The sequence below is a fragment of the Denticeps clupeoides genome, chromosome 5 (genome assembly GCF_900700375.1).
Source record: "Denticeps clupeoides chromosome 5, fDenClu1.1, whole genome shotgun sequence".
Classification (NCBI taxonomy): Eukaryota; Metazoa; Chordata; class Actinopteri; order Clupeiformes; family Denticipitidae; genus Denticeps; species Denticeps clupeoides.
Window position 1 is genome coordinate 14,647,283 of NC_041711.1, and position 16,427 is coordinate 14,663,709.

General features: G+C 41.4%; 1 protein-coding gene across 1 annotated transcript; it reads right to left on the reverse strand.

Annotated features, from left to right (window-relative positions):
• Nucleotides 1–308: 308 nt before the first annotated feature.
• col8a1b (collagen, type VIII, alpha 1b) lies at nt 309–15,636 on the reverse strand. The gene is made up of 4 exons (XM_028981682.1): nt 15,562–15,636; nt 9,107–9,269; nt 4,727–5,018; nt 309–2,908 (listed from the first exon to the last, which is right to left on the reverse strand). The coding sequence occupies exons 2-4, from the start codon at nt 9,113–9,115 to the stop codon at nt 1,032–1,034; spliced, it is 2,178 nt and encodes a 725-aa protein (XP_028837515.1). The 5' UTR covers nt 9,116–9,269; nt 15,562–15,636; the 3' UTR covers nt 309–1,031.
• Nucleotides 15,637–16,427: the final 791 nt, after the last annotated feature.

A 16,427-nucleotide genomic window follows, 5' to 3' on the forward strand; every position in this document is an offset into this window, starting at 1 on the left:
TGTTGGAAAAGCATTTCAGGTGACGACCTCTTGAAGCTCATCGAGAGAATGCCAAGAGTGTGCAAAGCAGTAATCAGAGCAAAGGGCGGATATGTTGATGTAACTAGAATATAAAACATGTTTTCAGTTATTTCACCTTCTTTTGTTAAGTACATAATGTGTTCCACATGTGTTCATTCATAGTTTTGATGCCTTCAGTGAAAATCTACCAATGCAAATGGTCATGAAAATAAAGAAAACACATTGAATGAGAAGGTGTGTCCAAACCTTTGGCCTGTACTGTATATTACCAATAAATAACTCTGAGATTTTCAAATCATTCATTTTATTAAAAACAAATAAAAACATTGCCTATCAATTTAACAGAACTGTTTATATGTTTAGCACCATTGTCAGAATTTTACAATTTAGCACCAGCATCTCATACAAGCACATATAAAAAAATTAAGCACTCAGTAGTAAAACAAATAAATTACAGATAAAGAATTCAATCATCAACTAACTCAGTTCTAAACAGTGTTTGCATGAGAATATAGAAATATAGTGCTGCATTTAACAGCTCCATGTGATTATTTTGAATGGTTCAATAAAATATATGAAATGTAGTACTGTAACCTTTCATACACAATATTCTTGTTGGTCAGGTAATTGAACTGGTATTGTATTATCCAACTTGTGCAATCCAACACTCCTAAGATTTATTCAGCTTTATTAATCCAAAACAATGTATTACTGCTGGACAAGTGAAGTATATAGTAGACAACATGATATAAAAATACAAAACAGACCTGTATTTTTGCACATGAATTACATTTCTGGACATGATTGAAATTAATGTTCTTTGTGTCCCCTATAAATCATCCTGTCTAGATGTGAAAACATGTATAAAACAGACTTTTATTTCAGTTACTTGTTCAAATCCTACTGTTAAAGCACACTACTCTACACTGGTTGAATAGAAAAAAATCTGTTGCTCTTACATGATTTTGTTAGACTCCATCACATTATCGTATCAAGGTTTCAAATAAATTTTACAGTTGGTACAATAAATATCCAGAAAAAGAAGAGTGAACATATTGGCCAGCATAAAGTCCTGCAGCCTGGTCAGAAGGCAGCTGAATATATACAGTATCTCGTGTTTGAAGAGGAAGCACTGCACTTCCCGAAGCTTGATCTAGGAAGCCCTTTTTATACTCATCATATGTGTACATCACTGGTTCATTATTCCTGTACAGTGCCACCCACACATTGGCTCCTTTGCAATGAACATGATAGACAAAATAATAAATTCCAGGTATGCTGCAGGTGAAGACACCAGTTTGAGGGTTGTAGTCCTGATGACCATTGTATAAAATCTTGTTGAAGATGACTGGGCTGGCAACTGGTGGGAAGGGTGTTGTAAGCTTGGCTGTAAAAGCTGGCATTTCAAGACCATTCCTGCGAACAAACTCTCCATGAGGTTTCTTAGCACCATCCAGACCGGGACCTACTTCAGGAGATATATGTCCGAAATCCAGGGGCTGGGCAGGGGGCCCTGGTGGTCCTGGTGGCCCAGGTTCTCCAGGGTGTCCATGTTGTCCAGGTGGACCAATGACTCCAGGTTGTCCAGGAGGGCCAACATGACCTGGAATCCCTGGTTTGCCTTCTCCAGGAAGTCCAGGCTTGCCTGGCTGTCCATGTTCACCTCTGTGTCCTGGAAGTCCTGGGGGGCCAATTGGACCACCTTTCCCCATAAGTCCAGGAATTCCAATAGGACCTTGGGGGCCTTTTTCACCAGGCTGACCAATTTCTCCCTTTCCTCCTGGTTTTCCCGGAATACCAGGAAGACCTGGTAGGCCCTTATGTCCATTTTCTCCTTGTGGCCCTAATGGGCCAGGTAGACCTCTTGGTCCTGGTTGTCCTCCTTCTCCTAGTATTCCTGGCTTCCCAGGAAGGCCAGGGGGCCCTGGTTCACCCTTTGGTCCTCCTGGCCCTTGGGGACCTCCCGCACCACCTTCCCCTTTTGGACCAGGAAATCCAAGGCCTCCAGGTGGCCCTATATGACCTGGCAGACCAGGAGGGCCACTGGGTCCTGGTGGACCAATCATTCCTGGAAGACCACCATGGCCTTTTTCACCCTTTGGGCCTGGTAAACCAGGAAATCCACCATGACCTTTTTCACCCTTGGGGCCTGGAAAACCTGGTTTGCCAAATCCAGGTATTCCAGGACCTCCTGGTAGGCCAGCTGGACCAATTTCTCCTTTTCGACCTGGAAATCCAGGTTTTCCTGGAAGTCCATCCAGTCCATGCTTTCCAATACCTGGTAGACCTGGTGGCCCCTGTTCACCAGCTTCACCTGGTGGTCCTGCCAACCCTGGTTCTCCAGGAGCTCCAGGTTTTCCAGGCCCCCCTGGGGCCCCTGGTAAACCATTTAATCCAGGTTTTCCTACACCTGGAAAACCTCCTGGACCTATTGGTCCAGGCTGCCCAGCTGGTCCTTTTACTCCAGGCAATCCAGGTAAACCAATTCCTTTTTCACCCTTCGGTCCAGCAAGACCAGGAAGTCCTGGCAAACCTTTGTGCCCAGGTTCTCCTCGAGGTCCAGGTTGACCTGGTAGTCCCTGTCCACCAACTTTTCCCAGACCTGGTAGTCCTGGTGGGCCTGGAAAACCAGGTGGACCAGGTAATCCAATTGGGCCTTCACCACCACCTGGACCCAGTTCCCCTTTTGGTCCAGGCAAACCAATACCTCCTGGTTTACCTGGAAATCCAGGCAATCCAGGTTTCCCCACACCTGGATATCCTTGTGGACCTGGAGGACCTGGATTTCCAGGGGGCCCTGGTAAACCATGACCTGGCAGTCCAGGGGGTCCAGGAAGCCCTGGTGGTCCTACAGAACCTGGCGGGCCTTGCTCTCCTCTAGGAACATCTAAAAAAAAAAAAATAGTGGTTAATTAAACTTAAAAAAAAAAGTTCAATGATTGCAGGCAATGGCATAACTCATTTTCCACTTTGTTTTTCTTTGATTGAGCTCTATGTAACATTTGTTCATACTGACTACATTCATCATTCAAATTTATATCCCTTATATATATATTATGTGACACGAGGCTCAATTAGTTTTGTCCTTTTTCATTATAATTATGTACGCTTTTCCTTCAGATTAGATTAAGACTATGAGTTGTTGACACCAGAAATAGTAGCATAGAGGAAGTAGCAAACAACGTGGACTCATTTAAGAAATAACATATGCTTTCTAGGTAAACATGACATCATAATAACAGTAAAATGGAACCATGGCAGATATAGGGCCCTGATGTAATTAATGTACTTTAGGGAACCAGTTCTGAACTTTTAAACTGTTCATTTTAAATGAATCTTTTCATCTTTTTTTTAAAATGATCCAGAGGCCAGCAGCACTGACTTTAGACATGCTTTTTGTTGCTTAAGAGCACAATACTATCAAAATCTTTATATTGTATTACATTAAAGAGGAAAGAAAAGGAGCAATGTTTGTTGAGTGTGTTTTGAGTGTTTTTGAAGCGTTTTAAAAAAGTTGTTTAGATATGTGAAATATTGCCCATACATGTTTTACAGACCCTAATCCAAATGCATGCTGTACACTTTCTTCACAATTGAGAAAACCAGTAACCAACCTGTCAGTGCTCTTTGTAAATTGGACTTGACCATGAAGCCAAGATTAATTTATTCAGACCAGGGGTGCTTCTGAGGGCTCTAAGCACACAGGATCTGGGGTCCAGACCTTTCTAACACCATTTTGAATGTTAAGGCATGACAGAATCTTATACATAAATGAAAATGCAAAGATGTACTAAAGTGCTGCTACCTGTAATTTAATCACAGTCTTTAACATTTTGATTCATACCATGGATGATTTTTGTATTTTTGTATTGTATTTTTTGTATTGTATTTTTTTTTCAAAAGTATTTGATTTTATTTTGTGGTGAGGTGAAAAACATAATATTTTACTGTAAGGTCAAAAAAGTCCTCAGGAAATGATTAAACACAGGATTTTATGATGTTTGCACATATTGATGATGCAGAATGAGGAGATAGCATGTGTGAGAACTTACACTGCATTTACCTTTAAGGCATTTATCAGACGTCCTTATCCAGAGCAACTTACAATCATTAGTTACTGGGACAGTCCCCCCTGAGACACTCAGGGTTAAGTGTCTTGCTCAGGGACACCATGGTAGTAGGTGGGATTTGAACCTGGGTCTTTAGGTGTGTGTTACCCACTAGGCTACTACCACCCATGCTAGTGAACAAGCTGCATGCTTGTAGCACTGTAAAAATTGCCCACATTTTCTGGTAGAATAAAAACTAAACAAATCTATCCATCTCAGTGTGTCATGCTTTTCTTCAACTTGCACATCATTTGTCATGCATGTGCAATGTTGTTTTAAGATACTGGATTTGGACGAACATTTCGCTAAGATAACACTGAAGTTTGCTTTGGCAAGTGGGGGCTCTGTTGTGCTTTCAGTGGCATTAACATGTCAGCAAGACAGAGTTAACTGTCATGTATCAGACGCTCCAGCGGCACAGCCTGACCCTGCTCAGTGTTGTTATTGGCCATTCTTTCAAAGACAACCCCTTAGGTTTGGCCTTCGTCATGACACTCAGTGCAAGGTTCAGAGCGGAAAATAAGTCAGATGAGAAATGCTGGAGACTGATTTAAATAAAGATTCTCCAAGGGTTACAAAAATGCTGTAACACCCACCTTTTCCTTCTCCTTTGCCCAGCGGAACAGGAAACTGTGGGAGCTCCTTTCTGTAGTGGGGCAGTATAGGCATTTCATTTTCATACGGTGCATGTGGAATCTCCTTGCCCAAGTATTGCTGTTGGGGTAGCCCTTCTTTACCCAGAGGTATGTGAGGTAACTGTGGTAAGGACTGGTGATGCTGCGGTATCTGCTTATGGTTGTAATATGCCCCTGCCTGGGCATGCTGCAGGAGATAAAGCTGGAAAACCGGAACCAACAGGCGAAGAGGGTGGAGAGATACAGTCATGTCCTGAAATAAAAAAAGAGGGGTGTGGCAACATACATATACAAATGTACAGTCAAAGCCAAAGGTTTTGAGAATGGCTCGAATACTGTTTTTCACTAAGTTCTGTTTTTTTTATAATGGCAATTTGTGTAAACTTCATAAAGTTATGAAGAGTGATCAGATGTATTGCAAAATCCCTTTTTGTCATGAAAATGAACTTAATTCCAAATAAAACATTTCCACTGCATTTCAGCCCTGCCACAAAAGGACCTGCTGAGATCATTTCAGAGATCCTCTCATTAACACAAGTGAGAGTGTTGACCAGCACAAGGCTAGAGATCATTCTTTCATGCTGATTGGATTAGAATATCAGACATAACTTGCCCAGGAATGGCAGCAGGCGAGAGTGCATCTGCACACACCACGAGGATGGCCTGGTATCAAGGAGGGCAGCAAAGAAGCCACTTCTCTCCAAGAAAGTCATCAAGGACAGACTGATATTCCACAAAAAGTACAGTTATTGGACTGCTGAGGACAGGGGGAAAGTCATTTTCTCTGATGAAGCCCAGAGATGATTGTCCAGAGAAGATAAGATGAGCACTACCATCAGTCCTGTCTCGTGCCAACAGTAAAGCATCCTGAGACCATTCATGTATGGGGCTGCTTCTCATCCAAAGGACTGGGCTCACTGACAATTTTGCCTAAGAACACAGCCATGAATACAGAATGGTACCAAAACATCCTCTGACAGCAACTTCTCCAACCATCCAAGAACAGTGTGGTGACGAACGATGCCTTTTCTAGCTTGATGGAGCACCGTGCCATAAGTGAGAAAGTGAGAAGTGGCTTGGGGAACAAAACATTGAAATTTTGGGTCCACGTCCAGGCAACTCTCGGACCTTAATCCAGTTGAGAATTTGTGGTCAATCCTCAAGAGGCGGGTGGACAAACAAGCACTGATTATGAATGAATGGGTCACCATCAGTCAGGAATAGGACCAGAAGTTGATTGACAGCATGCCAGGACGAATTGAAAAAAGGGCCAACACTGCAAATATTGACTCTTTCCAGTAGCTTGATTTTTTAGTGTCAATAAAAGCCTTTGAAATTTTGAAAATGCTCGTAATTACAAGCTGCAAACTTTGTGAAAACCAGTATTTTTGTCATTGTTAAAACTTTTGGCCACGGCTGTGTCTATTTGTCCATGCGCTTGTGTGTGTGTCTGAGGAGCAGTGACAAGCAGCCTGACCTTTAAATATTAATTGGTGCTAAAGATGCAGAATACAGCTTTTCATAACACAACATATAAGAACATATATTTTTAAAACTGTATGACTGTTTGTAAAATAATATAATAGTAATCCAGTTCCATATGCCAGCTCAGAATACAACCACTAGGTGGTAATATAACATCAAAATAACACTAGGGAAGCTTTGGCTGTTCTGTAAAGTGAAAGTGATTGTTGTTTTATCAGTGTGATACACAGCGGTGGGTCCATGGCCTGAAATACAGCGGTTCACACCCAGGGAGCAGTGTGTGGGGATGGTACCTTGCAACTACACAAACCAAGCATGTCTGTTCCTCGTAACACATTAAAAATGTCAATCAATAAATGTCACCATAGTGCTGTACCTATTCCATATGTGTTCATGCTTTCCACCATTTAAATAGGTGACATTATGATGCTAAGTTTCAGTATAATAATTAGTCTAAACGGCATTGGCTGGAATGATTTCAAATATGCTTCAAATATATTTCTTCCAGGTGGGAGACATTCTTCAAACTACTGACACACAAGTTCCAGTTAATGCTTGCAATGGAGATTTTATTTAGACTCAAACATCTTTAATGTTCTATCTGCAGGATCAAAGAGCCCCAGCAATCAGCATGAGAACAAAGTAATATTTGTCATGTTCTCTCTGTTAACACCAAATACCAGACAGTGTTTGGCAGGAAGCAATCTTCCCAAGCAAAACACTGTTACTAAGCCAAATGGCATCCATTTTTTGGATGTTAACAGTCCGTAAACAGTGATTATTTATTTCTGAACATACATGGAGCCTTGTGAGTTACTCCAAAACAGAAACTTTATTTTACTTTACTTTACTTGGCAGACGCTTTTATCCAAAGCAACTTACAGGGAGAAAACACCAGCAATTCTCATTCGGTTTCCATAGATTGTGAGTAAAAAAACGAAGAGCCCTGATAAGGCCTAACTTGTCAAGAATAGAACATGCTAGGGAATTGTTAAGTGCTAGATGATTTTTTTTTGAGTGAGTGTGTGTGTGTGGGTTGGTTTTAGACTCCTTTGAAATACTTTTAAACAATACTTCAGAAACAATCAAGAGCAGTAAATTTACACAAATTAAAATGTCTTTTCTAGTGTTTAGGGCTCTCACTGACATGTTTTAGATTGATACAAATGGCATACACAGCGAAACAGAGGGTCGTGGGTTCGAGTAGTTTTTCATGGGAAAAAGCCTGCTGTTTCTCAGCCATTGTTTGGGCTTGTGCCAATGTGCTCAATAATTTCAATTTCTTTATAAATAAAAATAGAACTTGCAAAGACCTCACGGTGTAAGCTACGAGACAGTGTGTACTTTGTGTATGTTTTTCTTCAGTCTTATACCATAACAATATATAATTCATGTCACCCAAATCTATTGAAGTCAAAAGAAAAAATGGTTGCAAAGTGATATCTCTTGCTGAATTCTAACATCATGAAAGCAAATATTATAAAAACAATGAGTATACAGTGCAGGCATGTGTTTTCTTAATTTTCATGACCATTTACTTTGGTAGATTCTCACTGAAGACATCAAAACTATGAATGAACACATGTGGAGTTAGGTACTTAACAATAAAAAGGTAACTGAAAACATGTTTTATATTCTAGTTTCTTCAAAATACCCACCCTTTGTTCTGATTACTGCTTTGCACACTCTTGGCATTCTCTCAATGAGCTTCAAGAGGTCGTCACCTGAAATGGTTTTCCAACAGTCTTGAAGGAGTTCCCAGAGGTGTTTAGCACTTGTTGGCCCCTTTGCGTTCACTCTGCAGTCCAGCTCACCCCAAACCATCTGGATTGGGTTCAGGTCCGGTGACTGTGGAGGCCAGGTCTCCACTTTTTGTTAAGTACATAACTCCACATGTGTTTATTCATAGTTTTGATGCCTTCAGTGAGAATCTACCACCGTAAATGGTCATGAAAATAAAGAAAACACATCTAATGAGAAGGTGTGTCCAAACTTTTGGCCTGTACTGTATGTGTCTTATGTCCATCCTTTATAGGATATAAGGATATAAATTTCTTTTGTTACTTCATGTGACCACTAGTGGGTGTGCTGCAGGATGGAGGAGGCCACTTCGTGCTCTCAGTGAATGCTGGCGAGACGCGGGACATAGACAGTTTTCAGTGTGAATGCAAGCTTTAAGTGACCAAGAACCTTTCTAAACTCCCACACAATGCCTGCACTTTCTACACAGACCCATTCCACCATTCACAGTCACTCACTGAGCAACAGCAAGTTATTGCTCTGAGAATTTGTCAAATGTTTTGCAGGTCAATAACTAAAATCTATTGTTGTCCAGGATTACTGGTATGTTTAGGTTACCATTAAAAATGGGAAAATACAACATTGAAATCCAAAATGCATCTTAAGCCTTTGAAGGAGCTCCTAGGCACCCAAACACATGCTCATTCCTTCTCCATGAGAAAATTTTAACTTCATGAGTATATGCTGCACATTCCTCTCCTGCTTCTCACAGAACCAATAATCACATTTCTTCTCTTGCCTTAATGAACTTCTAGCTGCTTGCCGAGTCATGATCTGGGTCAGTAAAAGTATGTCTTCAGCTTAGGGTGTTTTTCCCTCCACCAAGAGCTCTCTATAGATTCTCTACTTCGTTCCTCACTCTTGTTTAGAGAAAATGAATGGTTAAGATTGGCAGCCTTATTGTACTGTGATTTGATATAATAAGGGTTGCTGTTAGGATAATATACACATATTTGATCAGTTTCAGAGCATGATTGGTAAAGTCATAGCTGCGCAATGATATTTATGTAAAGCATCGGCGTAGAACAGAAGATGATCTCAGGAATATCTGCTTACCTTCAGCATCTCCAGCCCTCCTCAAGTTCGTCCAACCTGGAGGCCCACGGCAGAGCGTGGGCGTACTGTGTCTGATGGGGCGTGACTTTGCTCGTATGGTTGTCCTTGGGCTTCTACCGGCATGGGTCAGACAATGGCAGCAGGTCGTGTTGGATTCAGGACTCTAAGATGATGAGAGACCAGCAGACTAAATGAACTTTGACATTTCTCAGTTTAACACCAGACCAACTTCCACATTTTCTCCCCTGCTCATCCAGCCTTTGACTTCCTCCCCATTAATAAAAATATTCAAATCTCAAGGTGAACACTAAGTTGTATTTCCAAGGGGATCAGCTGTTGACTGTAACCTGCGGCTTTGTGTGTCCCTCTAGTATCCGTACCACCACTGCTTCACGCTCTGGTCATTCATCAAACCACTCAGTGCACTGAAATACATTCAAGGTTTTTGGGAAAGCAGCTGTTTGGATCAATTTCTGGAATAGGGTGTAATTTCATGATCATTCAAATGCAGGGATACGATACATGTTAAAGTTCTTGTTCGTTTCTTCTTCTAATAATAATCATTTATTTGTATTTTCTTTTCACACCGGGTGGAAATTAAGTTGACCTTTTGCAATATGTTGATGTAAATATTTAGTCTTGCAGTCAATTAGTTGTCCTTGTCTCCTGTTAGTCTATGTGAAGCAAGCTGATGTTATGCAAACCCAGGGACAAAAGGTGTTTTCTGAAGTTCACAATGTGGGAGCTTAATATTTAATAATAAAAAAACATGATGCAATATATAAACACCTACATCAAAAATCAAGTGACAGTGAACACTAATTATGAGCAAGATATGGCACGTCATGTTGCTGTCACTTCTAAAGCATATAGCCAGCACCATGGATAGAGCCAGGCTAGAAGAATACAGTGTTCAAAGGGCCACATTCCGAAAACATACAGTCATCGTTTCTGCCACAGCAACCCCACACTCAATTTTTTGTATATGTGACTTTTATAGGACTTTGATATACATGGTTACTCCTACATTTGCTAACATATGCCATTGATCTAGAGTAAGAAATGCTTTTCTGCACTCTTGAATTCCAAGCGTCATAAAGTTTTCATAGAATCCAAATAAAAAATGCAATAAAAACATATGGCTTGAAGAATGTTTTATGTTATGGGAGTACTTATGTCTTTGACATCCCTCTCATTTTATTCCAGGGTTTCATCCAAATGTTTTTTAAACACATGGAAGTTCACTCAGTCATGGCATGACAGTAGCGTCTATGATCAGCGAGCTTGCATTGTAGGTCCTTTAGAGAGACTACTTGGATCCTACTCTTGAAGTCACAGTCGTAAAAGAAAAAGATAAACATTTACAAAATGTCAGCTTAGGTTGATAGCAAAATTTTCTACAATGATTACTGAAAAATGTGTTTGTGAACATACAAATAAATTGTCAAGTGAACAAGTATAAAGAAAAAATAGATTTGATATCACTCCATGGAAGGTATTTTTCTGTGCCTCTAATTCAACAGCTGCTAATGTCAATATAGAAATATGTAAAATCCAATATGGGAAGATCTTCCCATTTCATCAGTGAGAATGAACAGGAACCAAACACAACAGTGAGAAGAATCTCCACCCATTCATCCAGCCCAACTCAAATTTATATCTCATTTCTAGTATTTGTTTTCAGAGATTCCAGAGTGCTTCCTCTAGGCCAAGACCTTTCCAAAACTCACAGTGATTTCAGCCACCCATGGCGGCATCCTTGCCCTCTGCAATCAGGCAGATGAGGACATGCTTGAGAATGCCTCAATCAGTTTTCTTCAGAGATAAAAAACTAACAATCAGACAAAAAGAAAATCAGTAAAAGAGAAAATGCTCTTTACAGTTCATTTTAAATGTGAGTAAGATTAGACATGATGACAAAGTTTCGGGCTATTCCATAATTCCTAAATGTACTTGATTTATACTAAATTTTGATTTTATTCTGAAAGCCATAATTAGAAAACAAATCTGTCAGTAGCATTCAATGTATAGAGATTCAATGCAGTTTCTCACAATACAGAGAAACAGTTCATGACAGAGGAGGAGAGAACAGGGTCTTAACCAAAATGTATAGTCACAGCAGCTATCTGCTCAGTTCAAGTCACAGTACCTTCGTCGCCCTGTGCCTTATTCTAAAAGAATCAAAATTCCAACTCTTCTGCTGGTCTACAGTAATACACACACACACACACACACACACACCAACAAAAGAGTACAATTTAAGAAAGGTATGTTATGCCATGTTGGTAAAATGAAGTACTTTTAAGTTGTTTCCAAGACAAAAATAAAAAAAAAAATAATTGAAAATGAAGCACTTTATTCAGTAAGTGATTCCAGACTCTAGTGCACAGACACATAGGGTACTGAAGTTCTTCTGCGCAAGGTTGAATGCCAGGTGGTTAGTGGTTTTGTTTGATTCAGCGGAATGAGTTGACAGAATACGGCAAAAAACGGGAGACAAAGGAATGTCTGTCTCTTCTACCACATGTCTGGCAGGTAGGCGCTCATTTAACGTCACTCTGGTTTTGTTTGATCCAGAAATCAAGTTAGCATGATTTAAATGAATTGCAGGTCATGTTCAAGCAGGGTCTAAAGTAATCCAGATGACCAAGGATCATCTGTTCAGAGATTTAAGATTTCTCTCTCTCTCTCTCTCTCTCTCTCTCTCTCTCTTTACTGTTTGTCTGCGTTTGAACATTAAACATTGCCCGTTGCAAGAGAGACAGAAATATGATTGTTGCATCATAACAAGCCTGGGAGAATTTGATCGAATAATCAGACCACCTACTCAAACGACTGAGAAAAATTCCGCCGATTCCGGCTCCCTGCCGAAGAGCTGAACCACGAACCAGAGAAGAACCACGATTCATTGTCACGTCTGCAGTGATGACGGCCCAATGACAGTAAACAGGAGACAGAAAAGAAGACAGTGCGACCAGGGCTCTTATATTTCATGCCTTGGGAAGGTGAAGTGTACCTTGGCCTGCTCTCCACCCTTCCACCCCCCTCTTCACCCAGACCGTAACAGCCCCTCTGGGAACAAGTCACCTGGCCCGGCCTCTCTGCGAGTGCATGGTGGGCCATGGAACAGATAGGCGTGTGAGCGCGACGTTGGCGGATCTGCGGATCAAGTCATCGCCTGGCACGAGATGCCTCCGCTGACCATGGGAAAATCAAGAGCCGTGCACGGTGCTTCGGCACATGCTTCTTGAGGGGTTTGAATGTGCTGCAGTGTCACAGAGGAGGAGGGTACGGCGGTTCAACTGGACGGAGGAATGTGAGATCAGCTGACATCACTGACAGTAGGCCAGGAGCACAGCCCAGGACTGCAAAACACATTCCCCCTCCCTCTCTCCATTTTCCTCCTCTGCTCTCAGTTGCACTCTTCCTTCACCTCACCTGCACTCCGGGAGCATCGCTCAGCCCTGGTGCAGCCATGAGTCTCCATGGATGAGGGCTTCTGGGCTACCTTGCTCCATGCTTTTTCTTAGATACTCGCTCTTTCTCTCGCTAGCCAATGTGTTCACGGGATCAGAGTGATTTGTTCCTCTAACTCGTCCCATTCCTCTGACCGAGAACGTACCAAACAGAGTTCACCGTGCAACATGACGTTCTCATGGCCCCCGCACATGTTCAGAAGAGGAGCACTTCCTACACTTCGGTCCAGGCACGTCCCATTCCCTGCATTCCCAAAGAACAGCAAAGCTGGTCTCGGCAGAGCTCTGACTGGCTGACAACGGTGGTAAAGTAGTGGGAGAGAGCACCACGTTTTTCAGATGATCACAATAAATCACAAGAAAAAAGGACCTCTGGCAGAGGAGGCGAGTGAACCAGCAAACCCAGCTGGCCAAAACCAAATACAGGAGAAAACTTTTATTTTCTGAACCTGAACTTTCCACCCCATGAAAATCAGACACAAAAGAACAGAGCAGGGTGGGTCAGGTCGCACAGTGCTACAAACAGGAGGCTTAGCAAGGCACTGTGGTCTGAAATGCTCTCCCCCAGGGTTCCGAGAACTGGGGAACTTGGTACATATCCATAAACTGCTGATGATGGAGCTGTTTCCACTGTGAGAGAAAAGTTACAGTTATTTTACTGAGCAGTACGGAGTAGTGAGCAGAAATATCACCTGGTTCTTCACACTGCTGAAATGTTGCCATATTTGTTAATTGTTGATTTACCAAGACGATTTAGCTGCATTGGCACAGAAATTAGCTACACTGAGGATTGTTCTATTCATAACCCATCTGAAGATGGTGACATAACATTCTGTCAGATCGTGATATGAGGAGAGATTCTCTTCCTGATAACGTCAGGAGCAGGGATTTTATTACTTGCCCACAAGCTAAGGGCCAAAACTGTCTTAAAGATTTACAACCCAACAATGGGAATATATCACCGCATTTAACGTAACAAAAAAAATATATATATATAAAAATCTCAGTCCCAAGTGGTACTGGACCGCTTTCGTTGCTCTCATTACTCTTGGAGGAAAAAATCTCACAAATTTATTGGGTTGGAAATAGGCACTCATCTTTGAGTAAGCGCTTGGAAGCATGCACGTGCATTCTGGACCCAGGCTGCAGATCTGGCATCGGCAAGCTGCCTCTGCAAGTAATGGATGAGAGGTGGAGACTGCTGATCGTGGATAAGTGGTCAAGGAATGGTCCAGAGCAGGTGCAGCTGTATGGACTGTATTCCATGTATTTAGTGGCACGCCTCATACCCATGGCCTGCTGAGTAAAATCTGCTTTAATCCGCTAATGCATCGAGGAAACTCCTGAGTCCATGTGGGAGAGCAAACTGGACTTTGAGCTAGAATAATCTTTCCTGAAACCTGAAGAATTGTTCAGTCTAGGAAATAAAATTTCCATGAAGATAGTGGGACAGGGACCCCAATGAAATAATTCAAATACAAACGGATCTTTACAAAATCACTCATTTGCCTTACATTTACACTACCATTCAAAAGTTTGGATGCACCTACTCACTACAGAAAAAAATGATGACACAGGACTATGAAATTACACATGTGAGGTTATGTAATTAGGTTTTTGTATTAATGTAAAAAATAAATAAATAAAACATTTCACACTCTTGGCTTCTCTCCACCACCTTAAATTAGATGTCGGGAATGTTTTCCAACAGTCCTCAAGCATGTTAATGAGCATGAAGCGTTTTTGATGATGACAATAGAGAACAAAGCATAAAGGAAAAAAGAGGGGTCTCTGAAAAAACAGGCCAAGTCTCCACTTTTTTTTAAGTACATAACTCCACATGTGTTTATTCATAGTTTTGATGCCTTCAGTAAGAATCTACCAATGTAAATGGTCATGAAAATAAAGAAAACACTTTGAATGAGAAGGTGTGTCCAAACTTTTGGCCTGAACTGTACTTCACTTTTCTTTACAGTGGTTTCCATCTTAGTCTCCACAACCTCTCAGACTAGGTACGTCCAAAATTCTGGCTGCTAGTTTACACGGTTGCCAGCCAAAAAACATTTTTTTATTTGTTGTGATAGAAAATTGGCTGCCTTACGCACGCCAGCTTGAGCTGGGTCACAAAATGACTTATGAGGGAATGAATGCCCACAGGAGGTACCTTTAACATGGAAGAATTTTTCCACATTCACATCTTAAAGAGAAGGGTCGGTAAATCTGGAGCCAACACTGTGCCATCCTGAAAGAGATGCTGAGATGTTGAGAAGCAGCCAGACTGCAACCTACTAAAAAACATCCTTATGGGATTCCCAGCATCCAGCATAATAAAATCTAGATACCTCATGGTACATCAGTTGCATCTAGCAAGCACAGTCGCAGTAGAGGCAACCATTTCAGCCTAATGCTTCAGAGCCTATATGTTTTAATGAAGTCGCAGTTGCTGTCACACTGTAAGCAGAACAAACTGGTCAGAATTGGACAAATTGGATTACATGTGATTACATGAGTTTGTGGTCCAGGTTCAGATCCTATTCATTTTACATTAATGCCATTTAGCAGACATCCTTATCCAGAGTGACTCACAATCAGTACAGACAGGGACAGCTCCCCTGTAGCAATGCAGTGTCTTGCTCAGGGACACAAGGTAGTAACTAAGTTGTCAATCTGGCATAAAATAGATAAACCACTACTATAATAAAGCAATTAAGCAATTTCCTTTGGGATTAATAAAGATTTCTGATTCTGATTCTAACATGCTACCTACATGTATATGGCATATCTCATGTACACTTGATACATAAAAAAATACACGATATTCGTGTTAAACATAATATGCAATTATATATTTAAAATAAAGCAAGAAGTAGACAGTAATAAAAGGTAGACAAATGTAGTCAAGTGGTATTTTGCAGAATAGCAGAAGATATTCTAGATAAGTTGCTAGTCAGCTTGTGAGGGTGAGGAAAGCATGCTTACCTCTCTCAGTGGGACAGGAGACTCCCAGACAGAAACTGAGCAGCAACAAGCAGCATGGAGTACACTTTTATGCACAGGTGGGTGGGGCCACTTCATTCTTCTGAGGAGGTGGGTAAAGAGGGACAGTGAGAGAGAGGGAGAGGGAGAGAAATGGAAAGGCAGAAGGATCCATGGCATTTACTGAATCAGCGCACGGTCGCCCAACATCTTAAACCGATGCCCACAAATGAAGCACCACATCCAGAAAAACGTTCCCGCGTTTGACTTGTGTTCTAAGTATTCCTGACATTTATGTGAATCTCAGCTCCTCTATAGTACAAAAGGTGTCCATGGAGATCTGAAACCAATTTGTATGTGTCAGTTCGGAGCCAGGATCTGCAGCAGACAGAGGGTGAGAACTTCTAACATTTAGAGGAAAAGTCAAAAGTACAGGCAGAACACATGGTTCAGATTTGGCACAGTATTGAAAATATGTTCTTGTTTGTGTTGTAAGGTCGCCTGTTTGCCCACGTCATCACTGCAAAGTTCCTGTTTATGGAGAAAACATTAACACCACCACTGGTACATTTGGCTGACCGCACAGCCCACTGTGGTCCAGAATGGCACGGGCCATTTTACACTTTCATTTAAAATGATCTCAAATGAAAATATTGTGTCCTGCTGCATCACTCAACACAATTTTTTTTTACCACAGATACTCCGCTGCTTGCCAAATACAATTTGTAACAGTCCATTACATCAGAAGACCATGCACACACACTGACTTCTTGTGCCAAGAAAAATGTATGATGTATGGAGGAGGATTAGCTGAAATGCATCCATTCATAGTTCATCCGCTCATTCAGTCATTCGTTCGGCTCAGGTGA